This window comes from Zonotrichia leucophrys, chromosome 6 (genome assembly GCF_028769735.1).
Source record: "Zonotrichia leucophrys gambelii isolate GWCS_2022_RI chromosome 6, RI_Zleu_2.0, whole genome shotgun sequence".
In the NCBI taxonomy this organism is placed as follows: Eukaryota; Metazoa; Chordata; class Aves; order Passeriformes; family Passerellidae; genus Zonotrichia; species Zonotrichia leucophrys.
The window spans coordinates 8,416,525-8,434,714 of NC_088176.1; the positions used below are offsets into that span (position 1 = coordinate 8,416,525).

At 41.7% G+C, this 18,190-nt stretch overlaps 1 protein-coding gene across 1 annotated transcript in view; it reads right to left on the reverse strand.

Moving 5' to 3' along the window:
• HABP2 (hyaluronan binding protein 2) overlaps positions 1-18,190 on the reverse strand; it is a 64,420-nt gene that overhangs the window by 12,325 nt on the left and 33,905 nt on the right. Inside the window, exon 3 of the mRNA XM_064716318.1 lies at positions 2,944-2,980. Within this exon, the coding sequence (XP_064572388.1) occupies positions 2,944-2,950 (7 nt within the window). The 5' untranslated portion in view covers positions 2,951-2,980. The remainder of the gene's footprint in view (positions 1-2,943; positions 2,981-18,190) is intronic.

The window sequence follows — 18,190 nt, forward strand, 5'->3', positions numbered from 1 at the left end:
CCATGCGCACTGATGGGGCAGTTTTGGGAGAGGCTATAGCACACCTGCTGAGTTTGGCACCCAGCTGCCCTTGAAGAGGGCAGCTTCAGGTAGCCAGGGCCGAGATAAAACAGGCAACCCTGGGCAATCCCCTCAAGGGCTGGCAATTACCATTTCAAGAAATTTAATGGCCAAGGCATGGAGTTCAGGGTGCATGTGGAAAGGGCTCAGAAGACATGAGCAAAGCCTTTTGGGTACCCTGTCCCCCATGTGGATATGGGAGTCAGGAAGCTGAGGCTACTACCTAGGAGACCAGCCAAGGCGATGTAAGAGTGCAGCAGATCTGAGAAATGACCAGTGTCCCTGCTTTCCCCATTGCTATCCCTCTTCATGAAACTGAGAAACAGACTTAGCTCCTACAGGTCACATGGGTGATATTTCCCATCTCCCAGCTGCTCCAACTGCATGAAGCAGTGAAAAACAAAGACTAGAAAACCCTCACTGGGGCATATGATATCAAACTAAGAGATGTCTTCTTATTTATCACTGTTTTGACACTAAATAACTATTTGGCTTCCACATCTCTTATTTAAGAAGTGCTCCCATTCCAAATTTTTAAATTATTCATAACAAGCCATAGGTTTAGTAAAGCAAAAACAACACTTTTTTTTATCTGAGCACATAATTAAAGCACAAAGTCTGATACACTGGTTGATTTAAACATATTACTAAATCAGAGTGTTCGTTCTTTGTAAGTGCTGGAAAACCTTAACATGCTTAAAAAAGCAGTGATCTGACATTTGTCACTGAAATGTGACTATTACATGAAATTAAATTAGACATCCTGCATGCAAATTTTCAAAGAATAACTTTCCTCTGTGTAGTACAAAAAATCCCCCCATAATTGATAGACAGAGATTGACTTTTAAAGCTTCAAATCAGCTTTGAGGTCTGGGTGATCTTTTAAACTGTGCAAGCTTTCATCTGCAGTTTTTCACATTGCCAAGAGCTGTCAATCAAGCGATGGATTTCTGATCAATATCCCCTTGTTCATTAGCTGACATGGGCTCTCTGTTACGGAGAGAACAGATACCCCAATGCCGACAGTCACACTGGTTTCAAAACCTTCCCTGGATCAAGTGATGACTAATGTTCCAAGTGGGAAAGTGATGCATTAGGATGCCATCGGGTGACCTGAATTGCGAGGTAACTTTGTTGGACTGCAGTTGTCAAGATGAGTGATGTGCAGAGTTAAAGCCTATTGCCAACACACATCAAGAGTGCCAGAAAGTACCCAGCATTTATTCAAGCTCTCTGAACCTCTGGAGACTGACTGAAATCTGGCCTAATTTAAGCAGGATGAGTTTTCCTACCACCCCCCTAAATACTTTTTGTCCCCAGCTCTGAGATTATTGCAGTGTTATTTTTATGAGGCTGAAATCCTGACTGTATTTTAAATAATGAGATATTCCCCATTTACTTCTGCAGAGATGAGACCTCACAGTATTTCCTCCCTTCCAAGCAGGCTGTGGCTGGGAGTAGCTGCAGCTTCAGAAAGAAGGGAGACCAGCTAACAACAAAGCCAGAAAGCCTTTCAAATAGTTTTGTGGCTGTTACTTAAAAGCAGTTTTGCAGCACTTTTTTCCTCAGAGGGATGGATGCGGGTGAAGGGGAACCGTGATGGCTGAAGGAGTGGAAACTTTAAGGGGGATGGGGAGAAGATTGTAGGAACACTGAGGGGACAGATGTAAGGACCATACACCATAAGGCAGGGAATGAGTTAAAGAAATTGTTAAAGAGATAAGCTACCATCAAAAGACAGATCAACCAGTTTGCACAAGGCTGTGTAAACCCTGAATCAAGTGCATGACTGTGGCCAAATATTTGCAGAGCCCAAATACTGAGCTCAGACATAAAAATGATTTGGAAATTTGTTTTCTACACACAAAACAGCAACATTGATTTGGGCACTGCTGTATGACAGATAAGATTTCTGGTTTGACCTGAAAGCCCAAATACCACTGAAATGAACAGGAATGCAGATGAATAATGAGGGTATACTAAAATTCACCATATTTTTTTGCAGGAAAATCAGCAAAATTATTGTGATATTTAATTAGATATGCATTATAAACTCAGCCATTGAAATCAAGAGAAGAAAGAGCAGGGCTTACCTGCAAAAATACTAAACTTATCAATAAAAACATAATCTTCTACATGGACCATGTAGGCTGTGAAAGGATATACAAATCCTCACACATCCTACACATTCTCACACAATATTCATCACAGCTTTTCCCTGATCAACATCTTAATGCGACACAGCCTTTAATGATTTTTACTTGCATGGGCTTGTCTCTGAATCTTCTAGCACTTGGGGCAAAGCCTTGCAGAGATAAGTTCCACAGTTAGTTGCATGCTGCAGGGGAAAGTCAGCCTTCATTTATTTGACCTCCAGTTTTGATCCCCAGCTATGGTCTTTGTTCATCCTTCTGTGAGGTTTGCAGCCCAGCACCATGACCTCTCCTCCAGACAATGGGCCACTGTCACCCACTGGTCCCCAAAGCCCAGGAAGGCAGAGAGTGGCAGAACAGTCATGGTTTGGGGCAGAATTGAGAATTGCAGGTGTGGTCCAGGAGAACCCTGGGATCAGCTGCACGTTTGTACTGCTGCTGTACCTCTGTTTTTGTTTGCAGTGTGTCAGACACACTCCTGGCTGGGACATGATGCACTGTTGTCTCCTGCAGCACACGTGAAGGTCTGAAAGCACCCACCATATTACCTTTCCAAAGTCAAACAGACTTTCTACTTGATCACAGACCATATTTTAAGCACAGCAAGGCTCTCCACGAAGTTAAAATAATTCAGCACTGGGGACTAGGAAAGGGTCTTGATGAACCAGGTTGCCAGCCTCTCAGTTTTGTGGCAGGCAGAAGTTGAAATGATGAAACTGAAACCACTTACCTTCCATCGTGTTGGCCCAGAGGGAAGAATGGGTAGCCTGCATGAGACAATAAAGGTTAGAGAGTCATTTTCTGGTTAAAACAGAAGCCAGCACAGAGCTTTGCTTACAGTACAAAGTTCTGTTTGCCCCTAATGTTGTACATCCAGATAAGGCTGTTCCCCCCCCACACTTTGGAGCTAACTGACCTAGATTTTTAGAGCTCTTTCTAAAGGGTAACAAAATGTCAACAACCCACGAGAGAGGTCTGGCTTTTCCAAGAATACCACCTCAGCTGCTGGGCTGATCTGATTTGGGGCAAACATGACCTGAATGGGTTAATTTTTCTCTTTGCTTTCGAGGTGGTGGCACACTGATTATTTGTCCAACTTCTCTGAGATGCTGGCAGAGGACACACTCCAGCTGGCTGCCAAAGCTGGAGGCTGGGAGGTGCCTGGGCATGGCAGAGTGGATGTTGGGCAGTGCAGCACGGCCCAGGACCTTACACCTGGTGCACCCAGTGAGACCTGGACCCCTGAGCTGGAAGGCTGTTAACAATCTTTGGATGTAGGAGAATATTTCTGGCACTCTCCAGGAGGAAATGCCATGTGTCCCACCTCCAATGTGGGGCTCCAGCCTTTCCTGTTTGGCTCATGATCAAGGGCAAGCAACAAAAGGGAACAGAAGAAGAAGGAAAACAGCTCTTAGCCTTTGAAGAGTGTGAGTGAGGTTTGTCTGAAAGGAAAGGCACTGACTTTACACCAGGACGCATCCCCAGCGTGACAATTTCCGTTTGCTTTTCCTCTTGCTCTAAATCCCAGCTGAGGACAGGATTACCTGCCTGCAGTGAGGATACACATCCTAACAGTGGGTGTGAAGGAGATTTGAAGTGCTATTCTTCATCCCTCACATAATTTTAGGGAGTAAAATACATTTCCAAACAATTTAACACACATAGCAAAGACAGCATACACATGCAATTATTATGTGCACCTCTATATTGCTACAGATACAATTAGTTGTAAATATATGCCCTGTTTACTTGCACATTATACATTGAAGAAAGACATTCTCAGATAATGCTGGTTAAGACTAAGAACAAATGAATCAGAAGCAATGAATAAGAAACAAGACAAAATAAAAAGCTCAGAATTCCCATTTGTGAATGTTTTCTGGAATATATAAATGAACTTTTGCTTCAGGCACCTTTGCATCCCTCTTGTGTTTGAGCCAGGGAGAACAGAAACTTCAGTTCTCCCCTTCCCCACTGACTTTAATGAGAGCAATGTCCCCTGAACCCCTCAGCAGAGCCCCTTCCCAGGTGCATTTGAGTGAGCCACACACATACAGAACTAAATCCTTTGCAGCTGGAAGGACACACATCCTCACACAATTGCCCCTCCTGAATGATTGTGGAGATGATGGTAAATGAGAAGGCTGTAAAAGCTCTGTCCTTGGTGTATATGTTTCTTGAGTGCAGGTACAGCATTCGTCAGATCCTTTGCCAGACCCCAATGGAGACCACATAAAGCAAAGGTCTAATTGCTCCATTTACAATTAGTGATAGCATTCATCCATAAACACAGACCAAAACAAACTCTGCAAGTGTACTCTTCTCTTTTGGAGGAACAGATGAAACAAAGAACAAGGAAGCAGCACTGGGAGCAGGCTGATGCAAGAAACATTTCATCTCACTCTCCAGCTCTCTGTGCTGCCCTGCTGTCATGTTTGCCTTATGGGGTTGGAAAGGGTATGGCTCTGAAAGGTTTGACTGAGTGAGCTTGTCCCTGCACTGGGGACAGCCCTTGGCATTCCGGGGAATGCTGAAGGGTTTCAACCCAGGCTGAGTGAGATACACCAGGCTGTTCTGTGCCTCAGTTTCCCCAGCTATAGGGTGGAGATCACTTTCACAATGCTCATACCCTGAGGATATAGGAAAGATGAGAGATGATGCAGCATTTTGCTACACTACTTTCTTTCCCAGGTTATTCACCTGCTGCTCTGTCCAAACATGGGTAGAGATCACCACAGAAAGGTAGGTACCCTAAACTCTTTCTCACAATAAAGTGGTGCCCTCATCAATGTGCAGGTTTACACTATCACACTTCAGAGCAGGCAATGGTTTGGTGGCTGGTGACTGAGTCTCAGAATTTGATTCCTGCTTTTGGATGAAAGCACTCTGCTGCCACAATATAAATATTACTGGGAACAAAGGCTTCTGGAGCACTCAGCATAGAGTCCAGGAGTCAAACACAATCTTTACTGAAGGCTCCTGCATCTCCTTTTGTGCTGCAGCTCTCCCTCCTCGTGTGCCTGTCACAAGCTGCAGCAGCAGAGCCACAGGGGACAAAACCTCTGTCACAGCTGACTTCTCAGCATGGAGAATTTTCTCCTCTGTCCTGGGGTCCCCTGGACCACTCACCAGCCCACACTGGTTTTGAAGCAATTTCACCCCTGCTAGCCAGGAGAGGGCCAAATTTTCACTTTTTGACTCATGGCCTGAAGCTTGCCATGGTGGTGTGCAGCAGAGGAGGAGGAAGAGCTCACTCCTTCGCTCCTGTGTGCTGGAGCTCTCCCCTTCATCCCCTCCAGGAGAGGATGCAGGATGGGGGATGCAGGATGGGGATGCAGGATGGGGATGCAGGATGGGGGATGCAGGATGGGGATGCAGGATGTTAGAGATGGATAAAGAAGAAGAAGGGGTGCAGAGGGTGGGGGTTCAGGAGGGGGCTGCAGGAGGGAGGCAGGCAGGGGCAGAGCAGGCAGGGCCTCCTGCCTGCAGTGCCGTATTGCTCGTGGCCAGCAGAGGAGGATCTTGTCCTTCCGACGAGGTGCAACACTGAGCCCAAGGAGGAGCAGGATTTGAACAAAAGGAAGGGGGGCGGGGGGAGAAGAAATTAGACCGTGGGCTGGTTTCACCAAACGGTCTCCTTGCTGCAGCTCGACACCGATACTTTGTGTGCTCTCTCAAGAGGGAATAAAATCACTGGATTCTGTTCTTAGCAGTTCTGCAGTGATGTGGGACAGAGCTGGAAGAATTTGCAGAGAGCAATTTTAAATTTTACTACTTCAGGCTCATAAAAAAGAAACTCTACCAAAAAAAAAAAAAAAAAAAGAAAAAAATCAAAAACCCCCAAACAGTAAAAAGAAAAAAAAAAGAAAGGACATTTTACATAGGTACAGTGCACTGCTGACTATGGAGCCAACTACATTTATGGGTCTCCTAGAAAAAAAACGTGAAATTCAAAATATCCTAATTTCACCTGGCCTTTGTTGTATTTTGTCACTGTAAAGATTAGCACTTCACTAAAAGTTCATTTCTTCAAAAAGAAACTTCAAAATTTTGCTAAATAGATTTTGTACTAATTACATTGCACATACATGATACATGCAATGTTTCCATTTCAACTCCTAAAGAAAGAGAGGCCAATGAAATGTAATAGATTCAAATAGGAATGACAGAACCATGAGCTTTCTTTATCTCAGGATGGAATCCTATGGCTCTTTCTCAGACAAAAATGTCCAGTTAATCTCTAGCAATTCTTTCTGAAGAAACCCAGGAAGATTTGGCCCCAAATTCAAGGGAAGTTATTTATGGCTGCCAGGGCCATTCTGCAATTGAACTGTTTATTGTGTCTTGGGTACATTGCTACCTCTTATTGCAGTAAAAATGAATCACTAAAACACAAAAGCAGGTGGAGAAGCAGAGCAAAAAGGTGACAACCCAGGGTTATGATGTGAATTTATATGTTTGCAAAATAGACTTCCAGAGAAAACAGTGAAATCACTCAAGCTTGCATGACAGAGTAGCAAGACAGACAAAAATTAGCTCTATACATACACAGACACCGCAACAAAGCACTACAGGAATTCCAGTATGAAACTGCATTGGTAGGAATTGGCTTATTCACTCAATTGCATTGAGTCCTGCAAATTCTCCTGCAACTTGTCATGAACTGGCCTCTGTGGCAGAAAAACAAAGATTATGCTTTCATTTGTTCATCTGTGCAGTCACAGCTTTGCAGCCATGAAGGAGGTGGGATGGGATTGAACTGGAGAATGAAGATGGATATTTGATCAACTTCCATCCACAAGTGACACAAGCCATGAAGGAGCCACGAGGGCAGACACAGTTACTGCCTTCTCCTAGTGAACCCCTTGATCCTGCTGACAGCTCTCAGTAGGAACCTTTGTCTGGGCTGCTTGCCAAAGGAGGAGGGAATCGACAGTTCTGATGCTCTTACAATCGGCCAGATTTTTGCCTGCAACCATCTTGGGTAGTGACAGTCTTTGAACTTCAAGGGAAAGTGGCTTTTCCAGCAATGACATTGTATTTCTCAGTCAAGGCCATGGTTGCAGGATAATGAAAGCAGGGCATATTATCATCTGGAGCACACATGCAACACATGTTGTGTTTTTAGCCTGGGAAACCATTCTCTGAAAGGATTCCACCAAAGCCTCTGAGTTCTTCACTTCTAACAAGACATCTCCTTCCTCCACACTGAACTGCAATTTGTGCATCAGACTAAATGATGTGTTCTTTATCAACCAGTCCCAGAGTACCCAGAGAAGTTCACACTTAAAATCTTTATTTTGCTGATTATTTAGTGGTGAACCTTTCCCATGGTAACTACTCATACAAAACCCACAGGGATCCAAAAAAAGAGCAAGATCCTTCAGAGGCACCGCTGAAACCAGCTTGATTCTCTGCTCAGGAGTTACCTGCTCCCATTTTCCAAGAGATCAAAGTTTCCAAATTAATCTTTGCTCTGTAAGTGGTGGCCTGGTAGCAGCTGGATGTTTTCAAAGCTCACTGGTGATTGAAGTGCACTCATGCTCCCAGGTGAAAAATGGGGTCAGCTTCGGATGCCACAGCAGAGGGAAGCTACAAAATGTGTTTCAGGGGGCTGCAGGAGCCAGCTAGTCACACTAACAGAGTGCCTGGGCTAACAAACACTCCTGCAGCCAGTCCTGGGAATGCAGGTTATACTGCTAGACTTAAAGCTTATGCAAAGTCATTAAGTCCCTTTAGTTACACGGGATATCAACCTGCACGCTGCAGGGCATAAGCTGATTGCCTTGGGGGGTCAGCGAGGAACGCTTCGCTCTCTGAGAGCACCGTGCAAAATTAGCTGGGGGCGCTCCCAGGGCTTTGTTGCTTTCCTGCTGCATCAGGCAAATTTAGGAGAGCACTGCAGAAGGGCATTACACCTGATGGGCCACAAATCCAGGAGGGCTTGGCAGCATTCCTTCTCCTCACAGTGATCAGCACAGCAGACAGTGAAGCCCTGTGTGCCTGGTACAGCCCTGCAGTGAGGGTAAGGGAAGCAGCAGAGGGGGTTTACAACAGGAATGGATCCCTTGGGGGTCAGAAAAAGATGTCAGACAGACTTGGCTTCGGAACACTCCAAAATGTTGGTCTCCAAGCGCCTGAAGCAAGGAAAGACCTGCACTGCTGGCAACAGCATCCTCTTTCTGTGGGCCAAGAGCTCTCCATAGGCCCTTATGATAAGGGTTTCTTTTTTACAATTGTTTGATCTTAATGTGATACTTTTATCCTTCCCTTTCCACTACTAAGTGCACTTGGTTATTGAATTGGCCAAGGCTTGTGATTTCAAAACACTTTCCATCACAACTAAGTGGACATCAATTTTTTGAAGTCCCAAAATAGTCAGTGAAGAGCCACCTCTGCTACTCTGACCCTTGCAAGGCTTCCTCCCTGCTGCTAGGGATGGTGAGTTTGCAGGGATATCTGATACAAGGAAAAGGCCTGATCTGAACACCTATAGATTTAAAAATAGTTTTCTTTCCTGCAAACATGTGCTGAATCACTTTAGAGCACTGTTAAGTGGGAGCTGCATGCTGTTGTATGGGAAGAGCTGTCACTGGAGTGTTGTGGGATCCAACTTCCTACTGTCCTGTTCCAGATTTCTCTAGCCCAACTCAGCACAACATTTAAGCATGGCATTTAAATCTGAGTGCATTCCAGAAAAGCTGCTTCAGCACAAGTCTGGATAATTGAGGATAGACTCAGTTGCAGAAGAGTTATTTGGCTTTCTCTTTGAATTAATAAATTAATTAAGAAATACTTAACAATACAGTACCTTGATGGCAGGCACATTTCTACTAGAGTATCTTGCTGAGCAGAAGTGAAATGAAAAGCAGGGGTAAAAAACCCAACCCGAGAAGACCTGCCATGTCTGTAGACAATCTTTGGTGCAGTTGCATCACAGATGCTAAAGTAAAGGACCAAATTCAGTGCTCACCATGCAGCTTTATGCCTTTTATGGAAATAGTATGCATTCATGCAGATGGGATCAGTTTCTTATTAGGTAGTATGAAAGAACTGAATGAAAATTTTTGTTTTAGGATTCTGCTCCAAACCTGTCAGATCCATGAATGTCCAAGTATTTTCTTGTTCTATTCTGACTGACTCAGCATGAACTACTGCTTAAACCCATGTTTGACTTCTGCTATATTTCACCAATAATATTTGTTAATCATCTTATTACTTCTAAAACCAGATTAAAATAAAAATGATAGTTAGTTCTAGAAAAGGATGAAAATACGAATTTAAGGGTGGTTTCAGAAAAGTGCATCTAATGTCTTTTCATTCAAGCTATTTCAGTGAAACTTTTTCTTCAGGATAAATCATTAAGACAAATATATCCTCTCATAACTTGTTTGTCATGCAATGGTCACATCATGGCAACTCATTCCCTCTTTTTTTTTTTTTCTGGGATCCATGCCAAGTGCTAAGCCAGAAAACCTTGTTATATTAATTATGAAGAAAAAGCATGTTTTATTAAAAACTAGCCTGCTGAATATTCTGTCGTGCTGCTTTTCAGTGACAGCAGAATTGCTTTTGCATTTTAGCAATGTTAATGAATTTTCAGGGGCAGGGGAAGATATACTCTACATTTTCCATAGCAATTTTTAAAGCAAAGTCAGATTAGGACTGTAAAAGCATTGAATCAATCTAACACTTAGGACTCATTAGAAAAAATCTGGGCAAAACTTCACGTTGTCTAAGACTGGCCCCATATCTTCCCAACTGAGCATGAATTAACATTGCCAAATTCATGATGAGCTTATTTGTACTAGGTGGGGTTTCCACAAAGTCTGTAAAACTGGCATTTAAGTACCCTAGAGCTGATCCCCTCAGTAAGATCCTACATTCATACTGGACCAAGTGGGGCATGGGTCCTGGTAATACACAAATTATTAATTACTCTACTGAGTTGTGAAAATCAGTAATCTCAAATTCCAGCCTTAAAAATATCTATGCCCCATTAAACAGCCTCACTATATATTTTTCCCAAAGAATTCAATTTAAACATGTCAACATCTGAATTTTTGCAATGTATTTCAGTAAATATGAACCTGCACACATAGGAAAAGTCACTAAGAAAGCAGATGTTTTAAAGAACTTCAGATTCCTTCATGAGAAAATCTACTTGATTGTTTGGAAGAACAAAAGAAATTTTTTTTAAACTGACTTTTAACTTTCCTTTGATTACAAGTCATTCTTCCAGTCTTCTTTAAAGACAAGATGAATAGATGTAGGAAAGTATATCAAGGTCTGCCAGAGCAGAGCTCTGGTCACCCCTAGCTGTGTTGAATATTTTGCCATTAACCTTCCTCCCACGTTAGCAGCAACGATAATTCAGTCATTCAAAACATGTGGCTGAGGGAATTTCTACCTTTTACAGAAGAGTTTGCAAAACTGCCAAGGCAGGGCCTACCTGACCTGTTTAACGAGACATTGAGGCCCTTCAGAATGTAGACTGGAAATAAGGAAGAAAGTTTTTACAGTGAGGGAGGTGAGTCAGTGGCACAGGTTGCCCAGGAGATGGTGGATGCCCCATCCATGGAAATACCCAAGGCCAGGCTGGATGGAGCTCTGAGCAACCTGCTCTAGAGGAAGATGTCGCTGTCCATGGCAAAGGGGTTGGAACAAGATGATCTTTAAGGTGCTTTCTAACCCAAAACATTCTATGATTTTAAGATGAGTTGCCCATGTTGCAGTCCAGGGTTTTGGATCATTTCTTAGTGCCCAGGACAGGAGAGGGACCATGCTCCCCACCACAGACCACCCAGAGTGGTGTGGCCACTCAGTAAACTCAGGAGAGCCATTCCTAGACACTGTTAGATGTCTGCTTCAAAAAAACCCACGGGGCTCCCCTCTTATGATGCATTAACTTGGTCATCTCAGTGGCCTGAAATGCAGATACAGCAAAGCTACCACACAGAAAGAAAAGGAGAATAAAAACATACTCACGCCCAAACATGTGGTCCCTAGGAGAATAACCAGTGGAAGAACCTGAAGTGTCAAAGCCCTGTTAGCCATCCTTGTTTTTTTCTTGAAATTAGTTTTTTCTTCTTGCTTATGATTTTTTAGACGAGTCACAGTCTTTTGAGGCCAAGCTAATTCAGTGCAAATAATTAACCATGCTTCAAATATTGTTTAATGTTCAACAGATTGCCCTGATCAAATAATTGCATCCTGTCCAGATAATGACTGTATTGACCCCTGGCAAATGTTTCAAATCAGTAAGTAACAAGGATGGGAACAGTTTAAATTAACAATAAAAACAAGCATTTACTTTGTATTAGAATTATCTTTCATCTATTATTTTAAATTGGAAAAAAGTATGAATCATACTTACTTCTCTCTCACCTGAAAAACATTGAGATCTTGTTACATAATATATGATTTTTAAGAGCATCAAAGTGTGTTATTTGATTATTTTCTAAATTTCAGATGTGAATCAGAGTTCATGTCCTCAAGCTTTATTCCACTAATGTGAAAACCAGGATTTATTTTTTTTAATAAAAAAATCTAAATTCTTGAGTAACCTTTATTCTCCTGAGGCTGAAGCATTTGTAACAATGGTAGCAAATCAGGAAATCAGAGAATTTCTGCAAGAATGAACAACCCCCTGTAGCAGAAATGCTGACAAACTTTTGCTGATCAGATATTGTTTGTGCTGCATGTCACAAAAACAAATTTGTGACCGTTCTTTCCCCATGACAGTTTAGAACCTGAAAAGGAAGACAGTGATAAAAATAGTGTTCACATGTTGAAATATAAGGAAAAGAACAGTGAAATCCCAAGGGCTTAAAAATTTCCCATCCTGAATGTGATTTTGTGGTGAAAAAACCAGTTGTGAGTACTTGATTACAGTGGCAGTGCTGAAATTTGGATGCCAGGGAACAGTGTTTCTGATGATTCCTTGCTCTGGAGCATGAACATTCCTAAAGGAGATTTCATACACCCAAAAAATACACAAAGAATTTTGGTATCCTGACTATGCCACATGTGCATACCTCAAGCAGGTCCCTACAAGCAATGTGTTTGAGTCAGTATGTTGGTGGCCAGCCACAAATAGAAGTTTATGAAATTCTAGATTCTTTAACTAGTTAGAAAGACAGCAAGATAAAAGGAGTTAGATAACACACGACTTTATGTAATGTGTCCTTGAGTAAGCTGATTTGCACTGAATTTTAATAGAGCCCTGATTCATCAAATCTCAAACAGAATTAAGGTATGGACTGGATCCTAATAACATCATGCTTTATATCCATGAAAGATAAATTAAAGGATGCAAAACTGCTATTGACAAACATTGATTATATGTACTTTGATGGACTTTGAAGTTGTGCCAGATGCGTCTTATCAGCCCCCGAAGTTTTCTTTTAAATCTCATTGCATAAGGCTTTTACTTTTTAATTATTTTTTTCCTCAGCCTCTTTGATCAAGAAAAAATGTAGATCATATTTGTGTGATGCTATTTCCTATGCATTTTATTTAGATATGCCCTTGTGCACAGCTCATGATATGTAAAAAAATGTTACATGGCACCTAGTGATCTTACCCTGTTATCCTGGGTGCTATTTAATACTTAATTGACCTTCTCAAGCTGCTGATGAAATCCTGCCATGTGCAGAGAGCTAGCACAATGCTCATGGTCCTTCAATACCACATAAATCTACACAATAAGGTGCAAGACACAGGGCTGCTGCTTTCTCTGTGTTGCCAGGAGGATTTTGACCAGTAAGAATGTTCAGTGGATCCATTTTTATTTTGCCCCCTGACAGTGCCAAAGTGGTTCTCATGTCAGACCCAATGGGAAGGCAAACCTCCCTGCAACCTCTTTCTGGTTTTAGGAGATGGACTGAAGTTTAAACAAGTGGAAATCCTTCTTTCACTTTCCTATATACAGAAATATTTTCAGTAGGGAGCTTCAAGAAACTGAAAATAGGCTTTGGAACCATTCTGACACTTCAAAGTTGTGAGCCCACATGCACATCTTGCTTTCCTTGCCCATCAGGATATGATCACCACCTCTGGGCATGGGAATGCATCAAGTGTATTGGTGTGCATGGCAAAAGGCTCCAAGGGTGGTGCAGGACTCAGGTACAGGTGTTCTTTTTTCTTGGGGGAATTGACTATTCCATCTCCAAGCCCATCCTAGCTTGCAATCCTGCAAGCTTGAAATCCTTCAGACATGAAGCATTTCTCTGTGACAATTTAGATGTCTTCCAACAATAAACATGGAGGGAAAAAACATAAAAACCATCAAATCCTTTTAAATTGAGAATAAATAGATGAAAACAAAAGTTTGAAGTACTGGATCAGGACTATGGTGGGCTGGGGGTTTTCTGCATCACTGTTGATATTGCCTTGAACAAATAATTTCTCTAAATACTCCCTCATTCCCATCATAAGAGTGTGGCTAGTAACTTCTCTACTTTCACTATGTCCTGTCTGCTTAGATAATAAACTCTTCTGGCTCACTATTTTTTCCTGTGTTAATGAGCAGCTCCAGGCAAAAGACATACCCTGTCCTAGCTGTGATGTCTAGTATAAAAGAAGGAAAAAATAACCAGCCTAAAAGACCGTAGTCTCAAATGATTTATTTGGAATTACTACTGAATATTATAGTCTATAATACTTGAGCAACTTTGGTTGCCAGAATAAACAGCAGAAACATTATTTTATTCTTCTTTTTTTCCCCTTAAAATGGGAATTTCCACTGAAAAAATATTACTCTTGGATATTTTTCTGCCACTGTACAGATAATTTGAATTCTGATCCTGGAAAGCATTTCAAACCCTTCCTGGCTGAGAACGCCTCTCCATCCTCCAACACAAATGAATATTCTGTGCTGAATCTACCTCTGTGTGTCTGGTGCATGTGGATTATTATGCTGTTAGACACACTAACTGCAGATCTAGTTATTAACACCAAAATAAACAAATCACCACAGCTGTGAGAGAAGAGAGAAAATTCCAAAGATAAAAGCAAGATGAAAACATCTACTATGTGAATCTAACAAAAGCACAAGTTCTAGAAATTCTTGCTGGCATCAGCCCACAGCAGCACAAGCCACACTCTTCAAGGGTAAGAACATCTTTCTTCAGAGTCAACAGCAATGCCAGGGAATATGGATGCTTTGACTTTGGTCTTTTACACTGCCACAATTTTGTGGTTTTCTTTAATTAACCTAATAACTCAAAAGCCCTACACATGTTCATGCTTCCTCTTTAGTGTTCTCTCCACTTCCATTAAATACAAGTCCTTTCCAAACTGCAAATGAAAATAAGAAAGCAGAAGCCCTATTATTCCTCTTCCTACAGAAGGACTAGAGTTGAGAGAGAGTATAGGGAATAGACTTTTAATATAAAATCTGGGAAGTGGAGGAGGGGTATTGTCTGTGAGAAATTCATCTTGGTGCAGAAAGCCAGCATGAGGTCTAGACATCCCTTAAATCAACATTTAAAGTGTTGTGGTTGCATTTTGCTTCATAATTCTCTCTAGCAGCACATTCCCAGTGATGGTTTCAATTCTTAGGCTCAGATCAAAAGCACAGTTAAAAATTTCAAGACAATCAAACAAGCAAAAAACAGAATGAGTGCAGGCAGCAGAAAGTTCTGTTGGACGTGTAAGAGGGCTCTTCCCTTGTCCATCCTGCTCTAAGTCATAAGTAACTCATCAAAGGCTATATGCTAGGTCAAAGCTGCTGCAAAAAGCTGAGCTGGTTGGAGAGAGAGGCAATCCCACCCCAGGGATGCACACCAGGACCAGCATCTTCTATTTGGCATTGATTTGGTACCAAACTCTTTCTCTGAAGGTGCATAAACACCACCTTGAAGAACAACCTGCTATGGTGGAGCTTTGTCCATGTGCTCAGTCAAAGATTGACAGATGCCCAGCTAAAATATTTTCTGTCCTCTTCTGGCCTCTTGAGTTCTCTTTTAAATCTTCCCTAGAAGAGCTCCAGATATTCTTGCTGGCTGTGCTGCTCTCTGAGCCCATTTCTGTGTCTTGGAGCTGCCTGCTAAAAGCATTAAAATTGTAAAGTGGTGGATGAAGGAAGACAGTTTTGCTTTCAAGCTGAAAAACATGCATCAAAGCCCCTGTAGTAAATTTACAGAGTATTAAAAACAAACAAAAATCTGACCGTAGGGTAACATCATTTTAGGAAAGATGCGATGGCCTACCTCAAAGTCTGCATTTAATGTGAACAGCACTCACTTAACCTGCCTAGGCTATAAATCCCAAGGGCCAAATTCTGTCCAACCATCCTAAAACAGAGATATTTTTAGACTGCAAAGGTAGAGCTAATATAGTCTCTCTGCTCCAGTTACCAAACACCTCCTCCACAGGCCCCATTGGTGATTCTCCAGACAAAAGGGAGAGCAGGAACATTAATCTGAAGGAACTCATACAAGTAAAGATGTAATAAAATATGACCCCCATGCCATTTTGCATGCATTAGAGGCAATCACAAATTAGAAAACACCTGAGTTTTAAAAAAACCCCAAGACACGCCTCCAAAATATATCATTAAATAATAATTACTGCAATTTTAAAAATTATTTTTCTTTCCATTTGCTGTAGTGTTATTACTTTAAAAAGGACTCACAAAGTTTTCATCGAGTCATCATTTTTTTAGGAAAGGAATCCAACCGGTTCATACAGTAATACACATACTAAATATCTGTGAATTCTTCAGCAGAATAATTTAATATGCTGTTCAATGAATCGTCTGAATGACTGAAATAACAGAGACAAGTAACTTCAGGTGCAAAGATGCACAAATGTCATGAGCACAGCTATGCAGTTCTGACAGAGCCAAAGAATTTTCAGTAAGAGCTATACAAATATTTCATTCTCCTAAAATGTTTAATTTACTTCTGCAGCACGCTAAAGCAGATTTTAAATTTTCTATATATTGTCTAATAGTAATTAGTGCACATGGACGGAATTATTCTTCTAAATGGCCAGCTGGAAGACTGTACATGGTGGCAGACCCTGCCTTAGCTTCTTGCTCTCCTTGTGGAGGTGTGACATGAGTAGCCTTAAGTCATATTTATCTTAGTTTCATGTTCAACTTGGCCAGCCTGGTGTGATAAGCAGGGCCAGTTTGATTGAGCATAAAGATGTTGATTAATTTCAAACTCAGATTCCCCAGGTTACAATTCTTCTTTTTGTTCCCTCATCTCAGATCTATACTTGACCTGTATTTTCTTTCTGAAAAGCTGTTTTTTCTGTAGACACTGATTCAGTAGTCAATCTCATTTTTAACATAGTTGGAGTCAAATAAGTTTTTTTTGTAATTTAAGATTCTGAAACTTGTAATAGAAACAGCAGAGTATGATTTGCACGTTTCTCCATGTAGCAGTGGTAACCACAAATAAAACTGATCATGGCTTTTATCAGACTTTCTCAGATGATAAAGTTGTCTCCTGAGCAGCAATGCAAATGTGAGCACCGGATCAATAACCACAAATTACTTTGCAATTTGGTCACTGGAACTGTGAGCAGATCCTAAGGGATTTTGTGTCCCCTTTCCACTTAATTTATCCTTACCTTACTCTGAAAGCTTCAACCTGTTCTTCCCCCGAGTTCACTGCATTGAGCACAGTTTGCCTTCTTCCCTCTGGTCCTCTTTAACCAGCCTTTTTTCGGCCAAGCAGCTACCAAATATCTTTTTTTTACCTTTTCCAATCTCCAATTTCTGTTCCCATTGCAATCAAACCTTGCAGGCTTTAAAGATACACTGATGGAAGGTACGAAGAGCCAGACCTGGTGAAAGTGATGGAAGCAAGGTGTTTGCAGCCCTTTGGGTCTCTGTGCCAACACCACCAGCCCAAACTTCAAAGGGAAAAACTGGGAATGGACAGACCCAGCACCATGAAAAATCAGGGTTTGGAGTTCATAAAGGGAAATGCAGACAGTGTCCAGTGAGCCTTCTCTTAAGAGCCAACAACTGTATCAGCTCACTGGAAAGTCACTGTGGTTTTCTCACTCCAGACTCCTCAAAGGCTCAAAAGGTGAGCATTTTTAAGGTTGAGAAATTTTTATATGAACCTACCATGACAATGTTTCATGATAGGAGCTGTCAAGTTCCTCCTTTCCTAACCTTGGTAATAACATGAACATCCTGATTTACAATCTCCCTGTAAAGCATCATAGTCTTCCAGCAAGAAGAAAAGAGTCAAGAGTCACTATGTTCCTATGAAATACTTCACAAGAAGGGTATCAGTGAATTCTTTTGGCTGTTGTTAAAAAGAACCTTCTGAGAAAAAGTTTATATTTTGTGTGTAAAGCAGCCCTTCTCATACAGTAGGTTTAGATGGCCCCTAAGCTTTCACTGCAAATTTGGAATGTGGAGGTGCTAGTATGGATGGCAGCATGTATCAGTGTTTACATTAAAAGTAATTACAGTGATGTTATAATTCCTAAGCCAGGCATTGAAAAACTGAATAATTTATTGTTAAAACTAATGCAAATGTGCTCCAAAGTGGAACTGATTCCTGAACAGCCTGATCTCAGGTCTTTAGTGACATGTTGAAGACAGCAAAGCGATATGGTTGCATTATTTTAAAGTCTGTGGTCTGTTATAACAGTATATAATTTTTAAAACCTGTATTTATTTTCACTTTTCTCTTTACCATGGTGCCTCCCTAGCACAAATGTTTCTCCTCTCTGACATCCTCACTTGTGCACTTGAGTGGGACCCCAAAAAACCACAGCAAACACCCTCCTTGAGGGAAGGATCTTTCACATCATGTACAGGATACTCTGGAAATGAAGGTTTCAGGCAGGAGAAGAAGCTGGAAACCCCATTTTCCCTGTTCCCTGAAGCTGGTCCTGAACAGATGTTCCCATGGGGAGCTGCCCAGATCCTGGCATTGCATCCAGCAAGGGGGTCTGACAGACAGATGCTGCACATAAATCCACTTTACTCTGGACATTTG